At 35.2% G+C, this 20910-nt stretch overlaps 1 protein-coding gene across 2 annotated transcripts in view; it reads right to left on the bottom strand.

Annotated features, from left to right (window-relative positions):
• Positions 1–480: 480 nt before the first annotated feature.
• The window catches only part of LOC102612840 (alcohol acyl transferase 1 allele GSa-like), a 41060-nt gene continuing 20630 nt past the window's right edge, over positions 481–20910 (bottom strand). The window contains exons 1-2 of one of the 2 annotated variants that reach the window (XM_006470678.4): positions 2220–2958; positions 481–1536 (exon numbers count right to left, since the gene is read on the bottom strand). In XM_006470678.4, coding sequence (XP_006470741.2) covers positions 655–1536; positions 2220–2675 — 1338 coding nt within the window. In that variant the 5' untranslated portion in view covers positions 2676–2958 and the 3' untranslated portion in view covers positions 481–654. Of the gene's footprint in view, positions 1537–2219; positions 2959–20910 lie in introns of those variants that run through there. The other variant, XM_052435029.1, reaches the window with a different exon arrangement.

The raw sequence follows: 20910 nt of genomic DNA, 5'->3' as shown, positions 1-20910 counted from the left end.
TTAAGGTTAAAATGATGTAGGCTTATTCTATAAGCTTTGACAAAAGTGGTGTTTAGTAAATTTTTTAAATTTGTTTATTTCATAAGTTTCTTTGTTTTGACCGTAAATTTCACAAGCAAGTAAAGGATTGCTTTTTAAGCAATTAATGAAATAAGTCACCACACATTTTTTAAATTTTTATTATAATCTTAATATTTTACCAAAAAGACAATTACATCTTATTTTTCATAAATTTCAATGTATGAATAAAAGACAATTTGAACTTATCTATTTTAGTTATTATATAATAAACTAGCTCTTTCATAATAAGATTACCAAATACATGTACTCCATTTTTCAAACATACAGCTACTCTAACAACATAATTTACTAAAGTTACTTTTTTAATCAACATATTATTTCATCCATACAATACAAGCGACTTATTCCATCAGTTATTTTAATCTCAACTTGCCCTTAATTTGGGCCAAAATGTTCTCGTTAAAAGGTTAACTTAATATTTTACTAGTGAACTGGATGGAATTATAATCTGACTCAAATATAAATCCCGAAATACTATAAGTTCCAATAATATACATAATAGTTATACTCAACAAAGATAATTTTTAATTTATTTGACACCTATACTTCTTCCTACATCAAGGTGGCCTTGGGTCATTGGAGAGTCATTTTCTTTAGCTCTTCTTCAAACTTCTTCATAGCTCTCAACGGCAAGCATATTGGCACCAAAGTCCCATATTCTCCACTATCTTTATTTTGATACCTAATATAGAAGCTCATGAACAACACAGCCTCAGGAGGTCCAGCATACACAGGTTTCCCCCACCCAAAATCGATCTCTTCAAAACCACCTCGAGTTATATCTGAAACAACAAAGCTTCCCTTCACGGCAGGCATCGGTCGGCGTTTGATCTCCATAAAATCTATCAAAGATCTTACATACTCTTCACTCGCCGTAGCCTTCACTTTCTTTACCAGGTCCACAGCATATCCCAATGAATATTTACTCAAATCTCCAGCCGTTGAACATGCTGTTGGGGTTGCAATTGCATTCCCATAATATCCATTAGGTAGCATCATGTTATATTTTGTGCCTCGGATGTTAACACAACATGTAACTCGAACTATCTCATCGGGGTCTATTTGTAGTGCAATAGTACGGCACCTCCATATGCAAGCGGTTAATAGCTCAAATGTTGAGCAGCCGTCTGTAAGATGTTGTGGGAGTTGGTTTCTTAATGCTGTGATTTCTTTGGGGCCAAAATAGAATGATTTATGGTTTATGATATGATCATTTGGGTTCATGGCCAAAGTGGAATCTGTTTGGTCATCGTATTCATGGTGGGTACATGTGATTTTTGGTGGGATTCTAGGACTCAGGAGCTCACGTTCCCAAACAGGCAGCAATGATGGTTCATTTGCGCCCTTAGCCATATCTTCAATGGCTTTCATGAACTGCAACAAAGCGAATGCGTCGCACATTGTGTGGTTCAAGCGCAATGCGAGAATGAATCCTCCACATGCCAAACGGGTCACCTATATATTACGCAGTGGAAAACAAATACAAAATTCAAAGGTTAAGTAAGACGTAATGTTGACTCGTATCCACTACACTCATTTTACATTTTCCATGTCTTTTGAAGTGTTATCTCACTCTTGGGTACTTTTCTATGTGTTTTAAATTAAGAAATCAAAAAATAAATTATGGTCATGAAGGTAGATGTTAGTTAGAACGGGTGACAGAGGACTTCCTTGTGGTGTACCTATGGTTGGCTTTTTGGATGTGGCCTCGGCCGATGCACGTGAGGCTCGCAAAGTAGCTCATTCAGAATAACATGAATAGTTAGGTCTCAGAAAGACAAGTCAAAGTCAAAATAAGAAAAAGATACTTATTCAATATTGCCTGTCACCATAATATGGGTACGTTTCTCTTTAGTCCCTAAGTTCAAAATGAATAAATACTCTTTTATCGCTGTTACAACCTAGTTAATAATTCCTATTTTAGGGTTGCGTATTAGATTTATTTGAGTTTCAAAATATATTAGAGAAAAACACCATTTTGCTCAGGAACAGTCAGATTTCATAGTTATAGAAGTAACGATATAGAACTTTTGATTAATTTCATACGTACGATTAAAGAAAATTATCCTTACTTGAAAATTATCATACGTACGATATAGAAGCAATTATGAATGAAGTTACTAGTGAAGCTGACTTACTTGAATTAACAACAATGGGCAACCAAGGATGCCTTCAGAGCCTGGAACATTATACAGTAATACACGCAAGTATGGACACGGTGGCCGAACTGCATCACCAACCTCAAGCTGCTCAAGTGTGATGTTAGCTTCAGCTTCTGTAAACAGGACGCCTTCACCATTGCAATCCACCATTAGCTTGCGATTGGACACTTCCTTAAGCCTCCCAGCTAGAGGGTAATAAAACGTAAGCGCCTTGCTTAGGGCTTCCCTGATGACCTTAACTGGGTCTTTGCCTTCCATTGCAGGGGAAGGATCATTCTTGTAAAAGAATATCATTGGAATCTGAAACCTTAGACATTGTTGGTCATCTAGACTGGATAGTTGCTTTATTACACGAGCTGTAGGCCTCGCCGGACCAATTAGTTCCGGGGTTTTCCGAATCACTGAGAATAATTGCCGCAATTTTGATGACATTTTATTTTTGGGTGGGTTGGGGGGGGGGAGATTATGCAAACCTTGAAAGGCAAGAGGGAAAGATTTATTGAAGAGAAGAACAAAAAGAGAAAAAGAAAGAAAATGATAGCTAATAATGATGTTGATATTATCTAGAAGTTATGGCCTTCAATGCTTTGCCACCATCCTTGACAGTTGGCCATTAAATGTCTATCTTTCGATTCGATTTAGGGGAGCATTGTTTGCCGGCTTAGATAAACACCATTGTTTTCCGGCTTTGCTACCATTAGCTGGATCCATAAGTAAAGCATATTCGATACGATTTATATTGTTTTGCGGAATGAATTTCAGCTCAAATCAAAATTTTCTTTATGCATCGGCAGCATCAACTGGTTCACTGTTCTTATTACACATGTCAATTTTAGTTTTTGGCATATGTGCCGACAATAAATTTGTAATACAACATGTTTAAATTGCGTACGGGTGGTAGTTTATCCTCTATTTAGTCAACGGGATACATTTGAGAAAATCTTTCATTATATATACTTGATATCCAAATTCGGTCTATTATATCCTACGATATTGCGTTTAATTTAAAATCAGTAAAACAAAATTTGGAGGAAAAAAATTGTAATACAACGTAAATTATATTATTGTATTTGTTAAGCTACTAATTTTATTAAAAAAATTAATATATATAGAAACTTATTCAGTTGGAATCCGACCTGTAATTTGAACATATATATCAAATTATTAGTTTTTGTTATATGTGTTTGAGTAATATTATATACTTGTATTCACTTTAGATATTTGCAGTTTAGATCAGAAGAAAATATTAATCTCTTAATTAAATACTTATTAATATGAAAATTTATATTATTTATTGGATAGGTTGTAAAAATAATAAATTAATAAATAATAATAAGATCAATTAATATTATACACGTAATATTTATGTGACACATCACTCAAAATCCAAACTAAACAAAATGTAGTCTTATCAAGATAAGTTCTCCCGATCATAAGGAATAGCAAGTTGACTCTTTGTCCAGGGAGCGTTGAAAGAGTAGAATCCCACAATTGCAAGACAACTAATTAATTATTGATTAATTATTGGCCCTTATTCCTTTCCATAATGCAAATGCATTAATGCCAAGGGCCAGCGCAGTTTAATTTGGTCACGTAATGGGACCGTATCAATTCTGTTTTGTTTTTTTTTTTTTTTGTCTTCCTTTGAAAGATATAGAGTGGGAAAGTCTATATTAATTTTGTAGTTCTTATTAATTTCTTTCGGGATTTGGATTATTGGGTTGAAATTCTGTACAGCCCAAAATTAACTGAATGAATAAAAAAACTATCAAGTTTGTCAGTTTTCATTCAAAAGCGCATACAATTAAATCATAGATCTTTTGAATAGGAGACACCTGAGATTGATAATTGTATTACTATTCTGTAATCCAATTATTGAACAAATGATGCAGCAGTTAAATGTAAACATGATATTTAAGCTTTGCCTAACTCACAGGGAAAAGGTAGGGACGGGAACAATCCCCGCAGGCATCTGAATCCGAGAGGTCCGACTAATTTGAGTGGGGTATGAGTATGACCCTCCGAAAGGCTTCAGCCAAAGCACATAAACGAATCAGGTCGGGTTGGATCTTTGATTCAGTACTTTTTGCTCATAGGTTTGAAAACAAATTGAATAAAAGAAGATAAAAATATGAGCTTTGATCAATAAAGAAAACATCAAAACTTTGCAAGACCCACTAGGTAAATACATCTATAAACATGATTAATGACTGGATTTTTGTGATCATGTGGCTGGTTTGATAATTCTTTGAATCTCGTAGATCTGGAAATGTATGTTTTCTGTTATTAGGCCTTTTTGGATTTTGTGTTTTTTTGGCATGTGTTTGTTGTATGTTTGAATGCTAACAAAGTATATAAAAATAATTTCCTTCAATGTAAAGACACATCAACGCTCTCTCCTGAGAAAAATCTACATATTGATAGGTTGGGCATTTTATCACTTGCCCCATTTGAGGATTCTCTACTATTTTCCCGATCCATCCCAAAAATAATAAATTTCAGCTATGAGGTGGGTCTGGGGATGGGGCTCGGGATCACGATTCCTGTCCCAAATCCGCCCTATTGCTATCCCTATAAAATGATAGCCTAATAATATTAAGCATAACATTAACTAGGGATAAAGATTCGATATGTAGTTGAATTTGTGTTAAGTATTGAATTAACGATCAAAAGTTAATTAAAATTTATGTGGAACTCATGTTAGATAAATCTTAATTGTTGATTTGATGCATATAATGAACGCAACTTCATCTAAACACTAAATCTTAGTTTGTAGACTATATGTCGCTTTAGTGTGAACAATTGAACTAATAAAAATATCAAAAGTATAATAAATACAGGGTTCGAAGTATCAACATAGGTCAAAATCCATCCATAATTCGAATATATATGTCAAATTATTAGTTTTTATGATATGTGTTTGAATAATGCTATGCTTACTAATTTTGAATTTTTAATTAAGATACTTATTAATACGACATCTTACATGTAATAATTTTATAGATTATCAAAATAAAAGTTAATAATTAATAATAAAATTAATTAATATGAACACATTATTAAAAATTCAATTAAAATAAGATAGCATTATTGACATATGTTCCCATATCTTTTTTCCTTTATTTTCTTGTTGTCTTTTGAAAGATAAGAGTGGGTGAAGTATAGTTTAATTTCTGACTCTTATTTCTCCAAAAATTTGAATTGGAGTATTCAGTTAAAGAAAATGATTTAGAATATGTTTGTTGTATATTTGGATGCTGGGAAAGTATGTAAAAACAATTTCTTTTAATGTAAAGATCCATTGATATTCTTTCCTTAATACTTTATTTATTTTGAAGATAAATCTATATATTAACAGGATTGGAGATCGAACCCTAATTTTATCCGCTGCCTCAATCATAAATTTTAAAAGATATTTTCAATTCATCTCTAAAATAATAAATTTCAAGTATAGGACGAATTTGAGGATCAAGTTTAGGGATGGGGCATGATTCTTGTCCCATTGTCATTCCTAAACTTTAATAATTCTAATTATAACATAGATTAGGGATAAAGATTTGATGTGTAATTAAATTTGTGTTGAACATTTCATTGAATTAATGATTAAAATTCAATTAAAACTTATGTAGAATTCATGTTAGACAAATCATAATTGTTGATTCGATACAAAGGACAAGCTCAAGCTCATGTGAACACCAAATCTTAGTTCGTAGACTAGATGTCGCTCTAGTCCGAATAATTGAACTAATAACACCTAAATCAGGTCAAGCTTAAACATAGGTAGTAGGTACCATATTTAAGCATTCTTTATGTTGAGAATCAAATAAAACGACATTGAATGAAGTTTTCAAAGACATAATCCATGCCGATCAAGAAACAAGCCACCTATATGTAAAAAACTTGAGTTTACAAATTTATCAACAATCCCATCAATTTTCCAAGAGTGTGTTCCTAAAAAACCAATACTACCATCAAATTTCTCAGTTTCCAGTGAGGAAACTGTAAAAATTTCACATTTAAACACATTTCCACGTGCTCACACGCGCCACCCGAAGCCACGGCCAGTCAGCCACGTGCCTCTGTCATCATTCACGCGCTCCAGAGGTTGAAGAAAACGTCAACCGACATGTCGCTTTTATTTCCGAAGTGCAGGAGTATTAAAACGACGTGTTGTTGTTTTATTACATTAAAAACGACATGTCGTTTTAAAATTAGAGATAAAATGACGTGATGTTTAGTCTCCAGAAGTGCAGTAGGCTTAAAACGACATGTCGTTTATATTCCATTATACCCGACATGTCTGTTAGTCAAGCAGTGGCCAAACAACTTGTCTTTTTGTGATCTAAAAAGGTTATTTTTTTTCTTCTTTCAATCTAGAAAAAAAAAAGAAAAAAACCAAAAACAAAAAAAATGGAGAAAACTCCAATTGAAGCTACTCATGTTGTCATTCAATCTGTTCAATCTGATGGAGTATTTAATGCTGAAATTATCCTCACTGAGACAAACTACGATGTTTGGTCTCAAATAATGGAGATGCATCTTGCAGAAAGAGAAAAACTCTCATATATTCGTAGCAGCTGTTGTGCAAATTTTAATGTACTCGCAAGCGCACGAATCTATTGTAGTATAAATCAATGGTGACGAGTGTCGATCCCACGAGGAGGTGGATTTTAATTATATGTAGAATTAATTTTATAAATGAGTGGTTGGATTTATGGTGGAAGTGATTTGGAATATGCTAAAACTTAAATTAAAATGGCGAGAATAAATTCTAAAATTGGAATTGCAATGGAGAGAATAAATTGTAGAGAAAATCTATTAAATTGACATACTTGGGTATCTGGATCCGTATCAACATGCATCATGGGCTAAATATTCATTATTAATGCCAATTAAATCATGAGGGGGGAATCCACACCTCATGAACCACGCTCTAATCAATATGGTGCTAAGGGCTTATCGTGCCAAATAATAATAACCTTGTACTAGAGGGCCGGTGAAACCAAGGCGGTACTAGACAAGATTAGTATTATTTGTCGACGAGAAGTCAAAACATCCACAAAAATTAGAGGGGAAGAGAAAATAAATTTACCAAATAAAGCCCATTACACATGTTGAGACTTCACCTTCAACCCAAGCTTGAAAGAAAATTAGCCACTCATAATTAAACTAGGGGCAAAATGAGAATTTATTAAAATACGAAGAAAATATAAGATGGAGAAGGAATTACAGAAAATGGATCCCAAAAATGGATTCAGAGATATCAAATTAGGGGGGGAGGCCCCCTTTTTATAGATACATGGAGTAAATTATGGTCATCGGATTAAAAACAGTTTGGACGCTCAGGATTGCGCCACGTCATCAGTCAACAGTCCACGGTTTGACCACGCGGATGAACAGTAACATGGTTTGACCCGGATGAACAGTAACGCGGTTTGGTTGAAAATAATCATGTGTGATGCATGCACCGTACGCGAGATTTTTCGTCAACTGATATGCTGCCACGTCACCATCAACAGTACATAAGAATTTTAGTCCAACAGGATCGTGACACCTCATCAGTCAATGCCACATCATCGGTCAATGCCACGTCATCGATCCGTCTATGTGAACAGTGCTGTGAACAGTAACGTATACAGTACCGTATACGTGAATAGTACCGTACATGTGAATAGTGCCATTTTTCCTTTTATGCTCCTCCTAAGGTTTTCGACCGTCCTGAGTTCAAAAGTGATGTCCGTTTTGCTGTCTGATCTCTCCTTTATTGTGAAATAACTATAATGCTTCTAAAATACATAAATTACTTAATTAAAATAAAACAAACGTAATTAAATCACAAGAATGTTAAAAACATAAAAGTAAGGGTTGTTAGTAAGACTTGAAATGTAAAATGACGGTTTTCTCCTTTATAAATATGCATTTTCTAACACTCAACACACCCCCCAACCAACTTATTGTTAGTCTCTAGCAAATAAAGCGAAAACAAAATTCAAATTCAAAATGATTTTTTTTGTTTTTATTTTTATTTTTTAGAAACACTCGTGTTTATTCAATCAGATTAATGATAGCAATCAAATAAAAGTATAAGCATTATCTCCAGTCTAAAGCAACATCACACCCACATCAACCATCCACATGAATTAGCCCAGTAGACTTTGTTATAGCTACTTTCAAGAATGACATGTCAAACCCCAAAATCTCACTGGAAGTAGTGACACTCTCACAAAGAAATTAAAACCAATAAAAATAGTCATTCCAATGAATGGTAATTGAGAGAGAAAATAATAAAGGAGTGATATCACATGCTTTCACCAAGATGAAATAAATATGCCCACAACTTAGAAATAATACAATCTCAAGTCAAACAAAAATGCTAGTCAACCCACTTTATTTATCTCTTTTTTTTTTAATTATGCATCACTACATCTTTTTAGCCCATATAATTAGCTTCTACTTCAAACTATAGTTCCCTAAAATCAAGAAGGACTTTTATTAGGACGTAACGTAGGCTAGGGATATGGCTAACAAAGAAGGAAAATAAGGAAAACAAAATGTATGTTTGAGAAAAATGCAGAGAATTTTTTTTTTTTGGACGTTGCAAAGTGGATTTCACCTATTATTGTTATTTTTATTCTTTTGAAACAACAACTTTTATTTTATTTTTTTTTTTGTTTTGCTTGGCATAACTTCACTGAACAAAATAATTATTTACATTTTTCTCAAACATAAATAGGTGATGAAACTTATAAGACATCGGGTAATACTCCAAATCGGAGTGGGTCAAGATGATAAGTTGACAAAGAAAAGATTTTTTTTTTTTTAAAGGCTCAAAAGGGTTAACTATGGATATTTAATAAAAAGGATGGCTAGAAAGGCTCAAACGGATCAAAGATGGCCTTTCCATCATCTTTTAGGGCTCTAAATAATCATCCATATCTACTAGTTAGATGGGCCTCCCAATGTAACAACACACATTTTTTTCTTTTTTTTTATTTTACAGTTTTTTTTTAAGGATTAACTCAAAAGCAATTTAGAGATCGTGTGTAAAATAATAAACTGTTAAGCTGTATAAAGAGTGGGCAAAATGGTTATTCTCCAAGAAAAATAATAGGCTCAAAAACTCACTTGGTACTTATTATGACATGTTCATTCCTTCAAGCAACTCACATTTGTCTCCGACATCAACATGTAGAGTAGCAAACATAACGTAACATCACTTAAGACCAAAGATAATACAAATACTAAAATTTGAAATTAATCAAGTCATCCAATGTTAAAATAAATCACACACACACACACACACACACACACACACACACACACACACACACACACACACACACACACATATATATATATATATATATTTAAAACAACATTCTACCCCCCAACCTATTCTAAGCATTAAAGGAAAATATGCATGAAGAAATGCGAAAATGATGCAGAAAACCTAATTAGAAAAGTTATACTTAAAATGATAGGAAAAGAAAATGGTTTTTTTTTTTTTAAAGAAGATGCGTTTCTAGAGGCACTACACTCCATATTCAGCCATCTTCGACTCAAAAGTTGGAAAATGTATATTTATAGAGGAGAAAAGAAGAAGAAAAATGAACATCAAAACTTAATAAAGAAAAAGAATTTTTTTTTGGTTTTTTTTTTTGAACAATGAAGATGCGTTTCTAGAGTAACTACACTCCATATTCAGCCATCTTCAACACAAAAAGTTAGCAACAGTTAGTTTCTACAACAAAAAATTAGTAAAAACTTAACCAAGATTCCACATTTGTCGACTATTCCCTCCCCCCAACCAGAACGAAACATTGTCCTCAATGTTTTAAAGGAAAGAAGTAGAGTGTAGAAGACATCACCTGGGTGGTGCAACACAGAAGAAAATATTTACAGGCGGAGAGTTAAATCTAATTTGTACTTCTTACTGCCGCTACTGTTACCATCATTATTTGGACGCTCCAACACAAAGGTCCAGGGGTTCGGCTCCGGTTTATAAGTTTGTAACATATCAAATAGCTCATTAGCAGTGTGAGCACAAATAAAAAGTTTTTTCACATTAGAAGGAATGAAATAGTTTTTTATTGCATGGTTAAGAAATGCGATAAAGCCATCATAAAAGTTATTGACATTTAACAAACCGATTGATTTTTGGTGAATGTGCAGATGGGCCCAAGATGCTAGTGTGATAAGTGCCTCTAGTGTTGCAAGATCTCCTGGAAGGAAAATAAAAGCATCAGTATGATTAAGCATTTCAGTTATTCTTTCTTGCATACCTGAGACGACTAACTCTTCTCCAGTTGATGAGTCAGACGAACTACCCAATGGTTTTAGAACTCTTGGGATGATGCCTAACACTTGGCTGCCTCTGATAAAAGCTGCTTCTGAGATCATTTTCGATAACCCTCGATTACCTCCTCCATACATCAAGTGTAAATTTCTCGCTGCTATGCTTCGGCCAAGATCTATGGCTGCCTCAACGAACTCTTTATGTTTGCCATAGGTAAATCCGGAAAGCACACAAATGTTCTTGAATTGTCTATTGGGAGTAGCTGCCATTGCGATACTTCTCAAAAATAATTTGTGAGTGCTTGACAAAAGATATCACATTTAAGAGTCTTGGTGATAGTGGGTCATGGTTGTGTATGAGGTAATATGTCAGTGTCAAATAACGCATAAAACACGTGGCTCACAAGTCAAAAAGAAAACAGTAAAAAAGAAAAAGCAAACAGTAATAAAATTATTAAAGATAATAATGCAAACAATAAGACAATAGTGAAATAAAATAACAATAAAGTAAAAGGATATTTACAGGTAGTTGCGACTGTGGCTCACATCTTCCTCTGGTTTTACGTCCAGAAACGGCTTGAACGCCCTCTATGGGTCGAGGATAGGCTTCCTATCCAGTTTTCTTACAAACTGGCAAACAGGGTCGTTTATAGTCAGATTCCCAAGACTGTATCGTACATGCTCTTTCTAGAATAATGGCCATAACTGGAGAATCGCTCCTTGCACATATCCACTGGGATACGTTTCAAGAGACAAAAGGATATCATCCAATGACTCCTTATTCAAGCCATCTCTAATGAATTGAATCTTATCTTCCATGTTATCAGACATCATTCCTAAAGAACATGGGTTTTTATTGCAACTCATTCTGGCGCACTTATGACAAGCAACAAAAATTCTTCGAGCTCGTCGTTTTCTTGCATAATTTCCTTTACCACAACCAGGCATGTATGCAATAAATTTTGGAGGTAACTCACCTGTCGATCGTACTTTAGCTTCGATTAACCAATGGATGTCAGCAGGTATGTTATTCCTCATGAGTAATCGCATGCGTTCGGACCGAGCTTTATAGATTGTAAGGAGGGCATTCTGAGGAAGTAAAGGGAATCGCTTGTGAAGTTTCGCTAGAATCTCGTTTCTGTCCATACCTTCACCTCAGAATATCAGTTATTATGGGAAACTAAAGTAACCGACTTGATTGTCACGGAGTACCGTTATTCGCCACTTCACCGGGGTAACAAACTAAAGCACACAAACAGAAAAACAAATTAAAACACACAAAGAAAATCAAAATCGTCCTCTTATTGAATTTACCTCTAGCTCCAACTAGATGTCGTAAACACTTCTCTCAATGTCACTGAGTTGGCGTTCTAAACCCTCAACATAGGCTACTAACTCTGGTGGTTGTAGAGCCCAAATGCGATGTGTTTTACAAAATTGAATCTGCCTTTTGAGATGAGTTTTGACACGTTGAAGTGGTTTAAGAATGTTCAGGAGGAACGGTCTAAGTAAGGTACTCATTATTAAAAATGATAAAAGAAAACTTAATAGTTAAACAAACACACTTATGCAAAAATAATTTCAATTAGCAGAAGAATAATATAAAGAAAGAAAAAAAATCAAATCAACGAAAAGAAAAAAAATCAATTCAAATCTGGTGGGTCACTCAAATTTATTTCGGTGTCTTCTCCATGTGGTTGGTACTCTAGATATGACTTTAATCTTTGACCATTAACTTTAAACGTGACACCGTTCTTTGGGTCCTTAATTTCAATTGCCCCATGTGAAAAAACAGTATGAACAATAAAGGGACCAGACCATCGAGAGCGTAACTTACCTGAGAATATGTGCAAACGAGAATTAAATAAAAGCACTTTCTGACCTGGAGTGAACGATTTTCTCATAATTTGTTTGTCATGAAAGACTTTCATCCGTTGCTTGTAAATCTTGGCATTTTCGTATGCGTCATTGCGAATTTCTTCAAGTTCTGCCAGTTGTAATCTTCTTTCTGAGCTGGCTTGCTGCATGTCAAAGTTGAATTTTTTGATGGCCCAATATGCACGATGCTCGAGTTCCATAGGTAGGTGGCAAGCTTTTTCATACACTAGCCTGTAGGGTGACATCCCAATCGGGGTCTTGAAAGCCGTTCTATATGCCCATAATGCATCATCAAGTCTTAATGACCAATCTTTTCTGTCTGGCCTCACCGTCTTTTCTAATATGTGCTTTATTTCTCGATTGGAGATCTCAACTTGGCCACTGGTTTGCGGATGATATGGGGTTGCCACTTTGTGTGTGATTAAATACTTTGTTAAAAGAGCTTTGAATGCTTTGTTACAAAAGTGGGCACCACCATCACTGATTATTGCTCGAGGGAATCCAAAGCGTGAAACAATGTTGCTTTTCAAAAATCCTATCACCACTTTGTGATCATTGGTTCTGCATGGAATTGCTTCTACCCATTTTGATACGTAGTCAACAGCAACCAATATGTATTGATGGCCAAAAGAATGAGGAAAGGGTCCCATGAAGTCGATACCCCATACGTCAAAAATCTCAACCACTAAAATTGGATTTAGTGGCATCATGTTCCTTCTTGTAATGCTTCCCATTCGTTGACACCTATCACATGAAGAACAGAAAGTATAAGCGTCTCGAAATATAGTTAGCCAATAGAAACCACATTGTAAAACTTTAGTCGCTGAATTTCACTGAAATGGCCTCCACAAGCTTGTTCATGGCAGAATGAAAGGATATTCTGAATTTCACTTTCTGGGACACATCGTCTAACAATTTGGTCTGCACAATACTTGAACAAATACGGGTCGTCCCAAAAGAAAATCTTTATCTCTACAAAGAATTTAGCCTTGTCTTGCTTGGTCCAATGCTCAGGAAGTTTACCTGTAACAAGATAATTAACTATATCAGCATACCATGGTAATACTTCCACACTCATTAATTGTTCATTTGGAAATGACTCATTCAATATTAATGGCTCTGTAATTGTGTCAAAATGGAGACGAGAGAGGTGGTGCGCCACAACATTTTCTGTCCCTTTCTTATCTTTGAATTCCAAGTCAAGTTCCTGCAAAAGTAACACCCAACGAATTAGTCTAGCTTTTGCATATTTCTTTGTGAGAAGATATTTAAGAGCAGCATGATCTGTGAATATAATTATTTTACAACCAATGAGATAAGATCGAAATTTTTCCAATGCAAACATTACTGCTAGCATTTCTTTTTCAGTAGTTGAATAGTTCAACGGTGCATCATTCAATGTCATACTAGCATAGTAAATAACGTGGGGAATTCGATCAACTCTTTGTCCTAATACTGCTCCTACTGCATAATCAGATGCATCACACATGAGCTCAAATAGTAAACTCCAATTTGAGGGCTGAATGATGGGTGATGATGTCAACAACTGTTTTAATTTTCCAAATGCCACAAGACATGAATCATCAAAGACAAAAGGTACATCCTTAGCAAGTAGATTGAATAAGGGTCTAGAAACTTTGCTAAAATCTTTAATGAAACGTCTATAAAAACCAGCATGCCAAAGGAAAGATCTTACTTCTCTGACTGTTTTAGGTGGAGGAAGATTAGAAATGAGATCCACCTTGGCTTTGCCAACCTCAATACCTTTGTTCGAAATGATGTGACCGAGAACAATACCTTGTTTTACCATAAAATGACATTTCTCCCAATTTAAGACCAAGTTCTTCTCGATACATCTCTGCAGAACTAGTGTTAGATGATGTAAACATTGATCAAACGAGTCACCAAAGACAGAAAAATCATCCATAAAGACTTCAAGGAATCGTTCAACCATATCAGAAAAAATGCTTAACATGCATCGTTGAAATGTAGCAGGTGCATTACATAATCCAAATGGCATTCTCCTATATGCAAATGTGCCAAAAGGGCAAGTGAAAGTGGTCTTCTCTTGATCTTTTGGTGTTATGGGGATCTGATTGTATCCTGAGTAGCCATCTAGAAAGCAATAAAATTCATGGCCTGCTAATCTATCAAGCATTTGATCGATAAATGGTAAAGGAAAATGGTCTTTACATGTGACAGAATTCAACTTTCTATAATCAATGCATATACGCCATCATGTAGTTACTCTAGTATGTATCAATTCATTATCGGCATTGGTAACTACTGTGACTCCTGACTTTTTGGGGACAACTTGTACAGGACTGACCCATGAACTATCATAAATTGGGTAAATGATACATGTGTCTAATAGCTTAAGGACTTCAGTTCTAACAACTTCTTTCATATTAGGATTTAACCGACGTTGCATTTCCCTAGTAGATTTAGCATTTTCATCAAGGTGAATGTAATGCATTCAGTCTACTGGATTTATACCTTTTATGTCCGTTATGGTCCATCCTAATGCTCCTTTGTGCTCTTTTAAAACATCCAACAACTTACCTTTTTGTTCGTCATTTAGGGATGATGAGATGATTACCGGCAGAGTACTTTCTTCTCCCAAAAATGCATATTCCAATGTGTTGGGCAATGGTTTGAGCTCGAGTTTCGGTGGTGATTCATATGATGGAATGAGTTTCTTTTCTGATGGTGCTAGTTGTTCAACTCTTGACTTCCATTTATTAGTGTCCATGGATAGTGCTGAGTCAAGTAAAGCGTTGACCTCATCGACCGATCTGTCAATATCAAAATCCAAACCAAAGTGAGTTAAACATGTTTGTAAAGGATCATCACTAAGGTTTGAAAAAAAAGTATTATCAACTATTGTTTCAATTAAATCCACATCAACAATTCCATCATCTGCACTGTGAGATTGTTTGGCAATGTTGAAGATGTTCAGTTCTATAGTCATATTGCCGAAGGACAACTGCATATTTCCGGTCCTGCATTGAATGTGAGCATCCGCAGTTGCCAAGAAAGGTCGGCCTAGAATAATGGGGATGTGCTTCCTCGAATCCTGTATTGGTTGAGTGTCAATTACAATGAAATCAACAGGAAAATAAAACTTGTCTACCTAGATAAGCACGTCCTCCACAATACCACGAGGTATTTTCGTGGACCGATCTGCAAGCTGTAACACCACTGGAGTTGGGTGTAATTCTCCCAGTCCAAGTTTCACAAATACAGAATAAGGCAACAAATTTACACTAGCTCCTAAATCCAACAAAGCATTCTCAATTGTGTGGTTCCTTATACTACACGAGATAGTGGGGGAGCCTGGGTCTTTGCATTTTAAAGGAATTTTATATTGGAGTATAGAACTAACGTTTTCTGTTAAAAATGCATTCTTTTGAACATGCATATTTCTCTTTTTAGTACAAAGGTCTTTAAGAAACTTGGCATAAGATGGAACTTGTTTAATAGCATCAAGCAAAGGAATGTTAACACTTACCTGTTTGAAGATTTCAAGAATCTCACCTGTGGATTTTCCCTTCTTTCCTTTCGCTAACCTCTGAGGAAATGGAGCTTTCGGAACGTATTCTCGTGGGTTGGTTTCTTCTTTCTCCTCCGATGGTGAGTCCTCAACACTCACAGGTACAATTTGATTTTCTTTTGTCACCGGCATCTCCACTTTGTTGTCGACTTCTTTTCCTTTTCGCAAGGTCATGACTGTTTTGACCTCTCCATGCTGCTGTGGTGAACTGGTACTTGCTTCATGTACTCCTTTAGGGTTAGGCACTGGTTGACTTGGAAATTTGCCTTTCTCAACAGTCATTGCCAAAGTTTGAACTGAAGAAGCAAGTTGTCCCACCATCTTCTCGAGGCTTGAAACTGATTGGGCTTGTGAATTGAAGCCTGCTCTCAACTCATTTCGTAATCCATCAATGGTACGGTTCTGTTGCTCAATCATGGAGTGAGTAACATTTTTGAAATTCTGGAATGCATCCTCCCATGGTCTGGGCTGAGAGTAGTTCTGGTTCTGATTGTATGGTCTAAATGGTGGCTGAGAGGCTTGAGAAACTTGAGGAATTTGTTGCATTGGTGGAGCTAGAGCTGCTGGTCCATTCTGTTGGAATCCTTGAGACCATGAAAAATTTGGGTGGTCTCTCCATCCAGGGTTATATGTGTTGGAGTATGGGTTGTAATTTGAAGGCTTTCTCATTACACCTATGGCATTGGCTTGATCTGGATATGAGTCAGGGTCAGGCTCTGTTGATTTAGCAGTCGATAACGATGCTATTTGTCGAGAGAGACCTTCAATTATTGCTTTGACTTCTTTAATTTCTGAACTAGATTCGCCAATGTGAACCTCATTCACTCCCTTAATTCTTCTAGTATTCCTGAGTGATCGACTCCGTTGTTGGGAATTATCTGCTTGTCGCTGGAAGAATTCCCAAATCTCTTATGCACTTTTTGACATTAGTTCTCCTCCACTTGTTGCCATTAGTCATTCTTGCACATTCGGCAATAATCCCTCCAAAAAGTATTGGCATTGGTGCCATTTCTCGTACCCATAATGTGGACACTTCAAGAGTAGCCCATTGAATCGCTCCCAAGTTTCGAAAAACTGCTCGTCCTCTCTCTGGGTAAACTCCGAGATTTCCCTGCGAATAGCATTGGTTTTATGCACTGGGAAATATTTATTCAAAAATTTTATTACCATTTGTTCCCATGATGAAATGCTATTAGCAGGTAAAATATTTAACCATGAACGAGCTCTATCCTTTAAAGAAAATGGGAATAATCTGAGTTTAACATCATCGTCTGAAAAATTTTCATATTTAAAAGTTTGACAAATGGCATGAAAATTACTCAGATGATTATATGGGTCCTCATTTTCTAGGCCATAGAATGTTGGGAGACAATTTAGCACACTAGGTTTTAGTTCAAAACTCCTAGCAGCTACATTTGGGTATCTTATGCATGATGTGCTCAAATTAGCTAAAGGACTGAAATAATCCTTAAATGGCCTCTCCTGTGGTGCTTGTAAATCCATTCCAAATTTATTTTTAATGTGCTTTTGTGTGCAAAGTGTTTTTTCTAATTCAATGTCTATAGGTTCAAGATTAGGTAATAATGACCTTCAACCATGCATGCAAAACAAATAAAAATAATGATGGGAACAAAACAAATAAAAATAAAGAAGAGGAAGAAATTACGATACTAACCTTATTGCGCTATTACAACCTTTCTATAAAAATACACAAAAATAAATACGTGAAATAAATTAACTAAAAATTAAATTAATAAAATAAACAAAAATTAAAAAGAAAAAAAAATAAATTGAAAATTAAATTACAGAATTTTAAAGAAGAGAAAAAGAAAAGAAATACTAACCTTTAAATGTATATTCAATTTTTTTTCTTTTTTTTCACTTTTTTTTATAAAAAAAATACAAGAAAATAATTTAAATGGAATTATTCACAAAAATTAATTCTATGAATTAAAATTACTTACCTCCCCGGCAACGACGCCAAAAACTTGTTGTGCAAATTTTAATGTACTCGCAAGCGCACGAATCTATTGTAGTATAGATCAATGGTGACGAGTGTCGATCCCACGAGGAGGTGGATTTTAATTATGTGTAGAATTAATTTTGTAAATGAGTGGTTGGATTTATAGTGGAAGTGATTTGGAATAAGCTAAAACTTAAATTAAAATGGCGAGAATAAATTCTAAAATTAGAATTGCAATGGAGAGAATAAATTGTAGAGAAAATCTATTAAATTGACATACTTGGGTATCTGAATCCGTATCAACATGCATCATGGGCTAAATATTCATTATTAATGCCATTAAATCATGAGGGGGGAATCCACACCTCATGAACCACGCTCTAATCAATATGGTGCTAAGGGCTTATCGTGCCAAATAATAATAACCTTGTACTAGAGGGCCGGTGAAACCAAGGCGGTACTAGACAAGATTAGCATTATTTGTCGACGAGAAGTCAAAACATCCACAAAAACTAGAGGGGAAGAGAAAATAAATTTACCAAATAAAGCCCATGACACATGTTGAGACTTCACCTTCAACCCAAGCTTGAAAGAAAATTAGCCACTCATAATTGAACTAGAGGCAAAATGGGAATTTATTAAAATACGAAGAAAATATAAGATGGAGAAGGAATTACAGAAAATGGATCCCAAAAAGGGATTCAGAGATATCAAATTAGGGGGGGAGGCCCCCTTTTTATAGATACATGGAGTAAATTATGGTCATCGAATTAAAAACAGTTTGGACGCTCAGGATTGCGCCACGTCATCAGTCAACAGTCCACGGTTTGACCCGGATGAACAGTAACACGGTTTGGTTGAAAATAATCATGTGTGATGCATGCACCGTACGCGAGATTTTTCGTCCACTGATATGCTGCCACGTCACCATCAACAGTACATAAGAATTTTAGTCCAACAGGATTGTGACACCTCATCAGTCAATGCCACATCATCAGTCAATGCCACGTCATCGATCCGTCTATGTGAACAGTGCTGTGAACAGTAACGTATACAGTACCGTATACGTGAATAGTACCGTACATGTGAATAGTGCCATTTTTCCTTTTATGCTCTTCCTAAAGTTTTCGACCGTCCTGAGTTCAAAAGTGATGTCCGTTTTGCCGTCTGATCTCTCCTTTATTGTGAAATGACTATAATGCCCCTAAAATACATAAATTACTTAATTAAAATAAAACAAACGTAATTAAATCACAAGAATGTTAAAAACATAAAAGTAAGGGTTGTTAGTAAGACTTGAAATGTAAAATGACGGTTTTCTCCTTTATAAATATGCATTTTCTAACACTCAACAGCAGCACAAAGTCATTTGAGGAATCTTCAAATGAATATGAGAAATGGTATAGTGAGAACCAAAAAGTAAAAATATGGTTACTCATATCCATGTCTCCGGAGATAATGAAGTGATATTTACGAATTCCTACAGCCTACGAAATCTGGGATGCATTATCAAAAGCCTTCTATGATGGAAGCGATGAATTACAAGTTTTCACTCTAAACCAGAAGGCATTCTCTACCAAGCAAAATGGACAACCACTCTCTAAATTCTATGGAGAATTGATCGAAATATTTCGAGAACTTGATCACCGAGATAAAGTGGTCATGAAGGATCTAGAAGATGTTGTAATATACAGAAGGTCTGTTGAAAGATTGAGAGTGCACATTTTTCTTGCTGGGCTAGATGAAGAATTTGACCAAGTTCGTGGAGAAATTCTACGAAAAGATATTATCCCAGACTTAGAAGAATGTTATTCTCTGATCCGAAGAGAAGATGTACGGCAAAGCAAACTAAACAAGAAGGTCGACTCAGAAACGTCTGCTATGATAGCACGACAGCAGCCTCAAAGGAAGCTTGTTGACAAGTCATCACTCCATTGCACTCATTGTAGAAAAAAGGGTCATACGAAATAACAATGTTTTGAAATCATTGGATATCCTGACTGATGGGATACTCGAAAGAAGAACACCAAGCATGGATAAAAAACTACAATAGTTGAATCCACATCCACTACAGATCTTAGAAAAGAATCTTCAGTACAAATCGCAACCTCTGTCAGTCCAGGTAAGGCCCTTAAAACTCTTGCACCTGTTATTAATAGTACATGGATAATTGATTCTGGGGCAACTGATCATATGACTTTTGATTCTCGACAAGTTTCTCAATTGAAACCATCTTCACAAAAATATATTTCCACTGCAAATGAAACCACAACCTCAGTTATTGGGGAATGATCTTTACGACTCACAGATGAATTAAATTTAGACTCTGTGTTAATTGTTCCATCTTTAGATTATAATCTTTTATATGTGTTTCAATTAATCAATTACTTATCATGTGTTGTAATTTTTTGGCCTGATCATTGTGTGTTTAAGGACATCCAAACAAAGCAATCAATTGATTATGGTATTAGACGAGGCAACTTGTACTACTTGGAGATGTCATCAACAAACACTGGAAAGTCAAGCCCCACACTAGTCGCAGATAGTTCCATAAAAAAAGGGAAATCAGAAATTTGGTTATGGCATAGACGTTTAGGGCATGTGTCATTTGGTTACTTAAAAAAATTATTTCCTAGTTTGTTTCTGAAATTTGATGTTTGTAACTTTAAATGTGATGTTTGTGAACTTTCAAAAAGCCATCGAACTACTTTTCTATTGTCCTTAAATAAAAATACAGTTCCTTTCATGGTAGCACATTATGATGTATAGGGGCCATCTAAAGTTTCTACAATTGAAGGTGCTCGTTGGTTTGTTACATTTATTGATGATTGTAGCAGAATGACATGGATTTTTCTGATGAAATCAAAAGATGAAGTAAACTCCATATTTCAAAGATTTCATAAGATGGTGACGACTCAATTTCATACACAAATTCGAGTTCTACATACTGATAATGGAGGTGAGTATATGAGCACAAC

This window comes from Citrus sinensis, chromosome 2 (assembly GCF_022201045.2).
Source record: "Citrus sinensis cultivar Valencia sweet orange chromosome 2, DVS_A1.0, whole genome shotgun sequence".
In the NCBI taxonomy this organism is placed as follows: Eukaryota; Viridiplantae; Streptophyta; class Magnoliopsida; order Sapindales; family Rutaceae; genus Citrus; species Citrus sinensis.
Note: the sequence above shows the minus strand (reverse complement) of the source record. Positions and strands in the feature narration are given on the sequence as shown.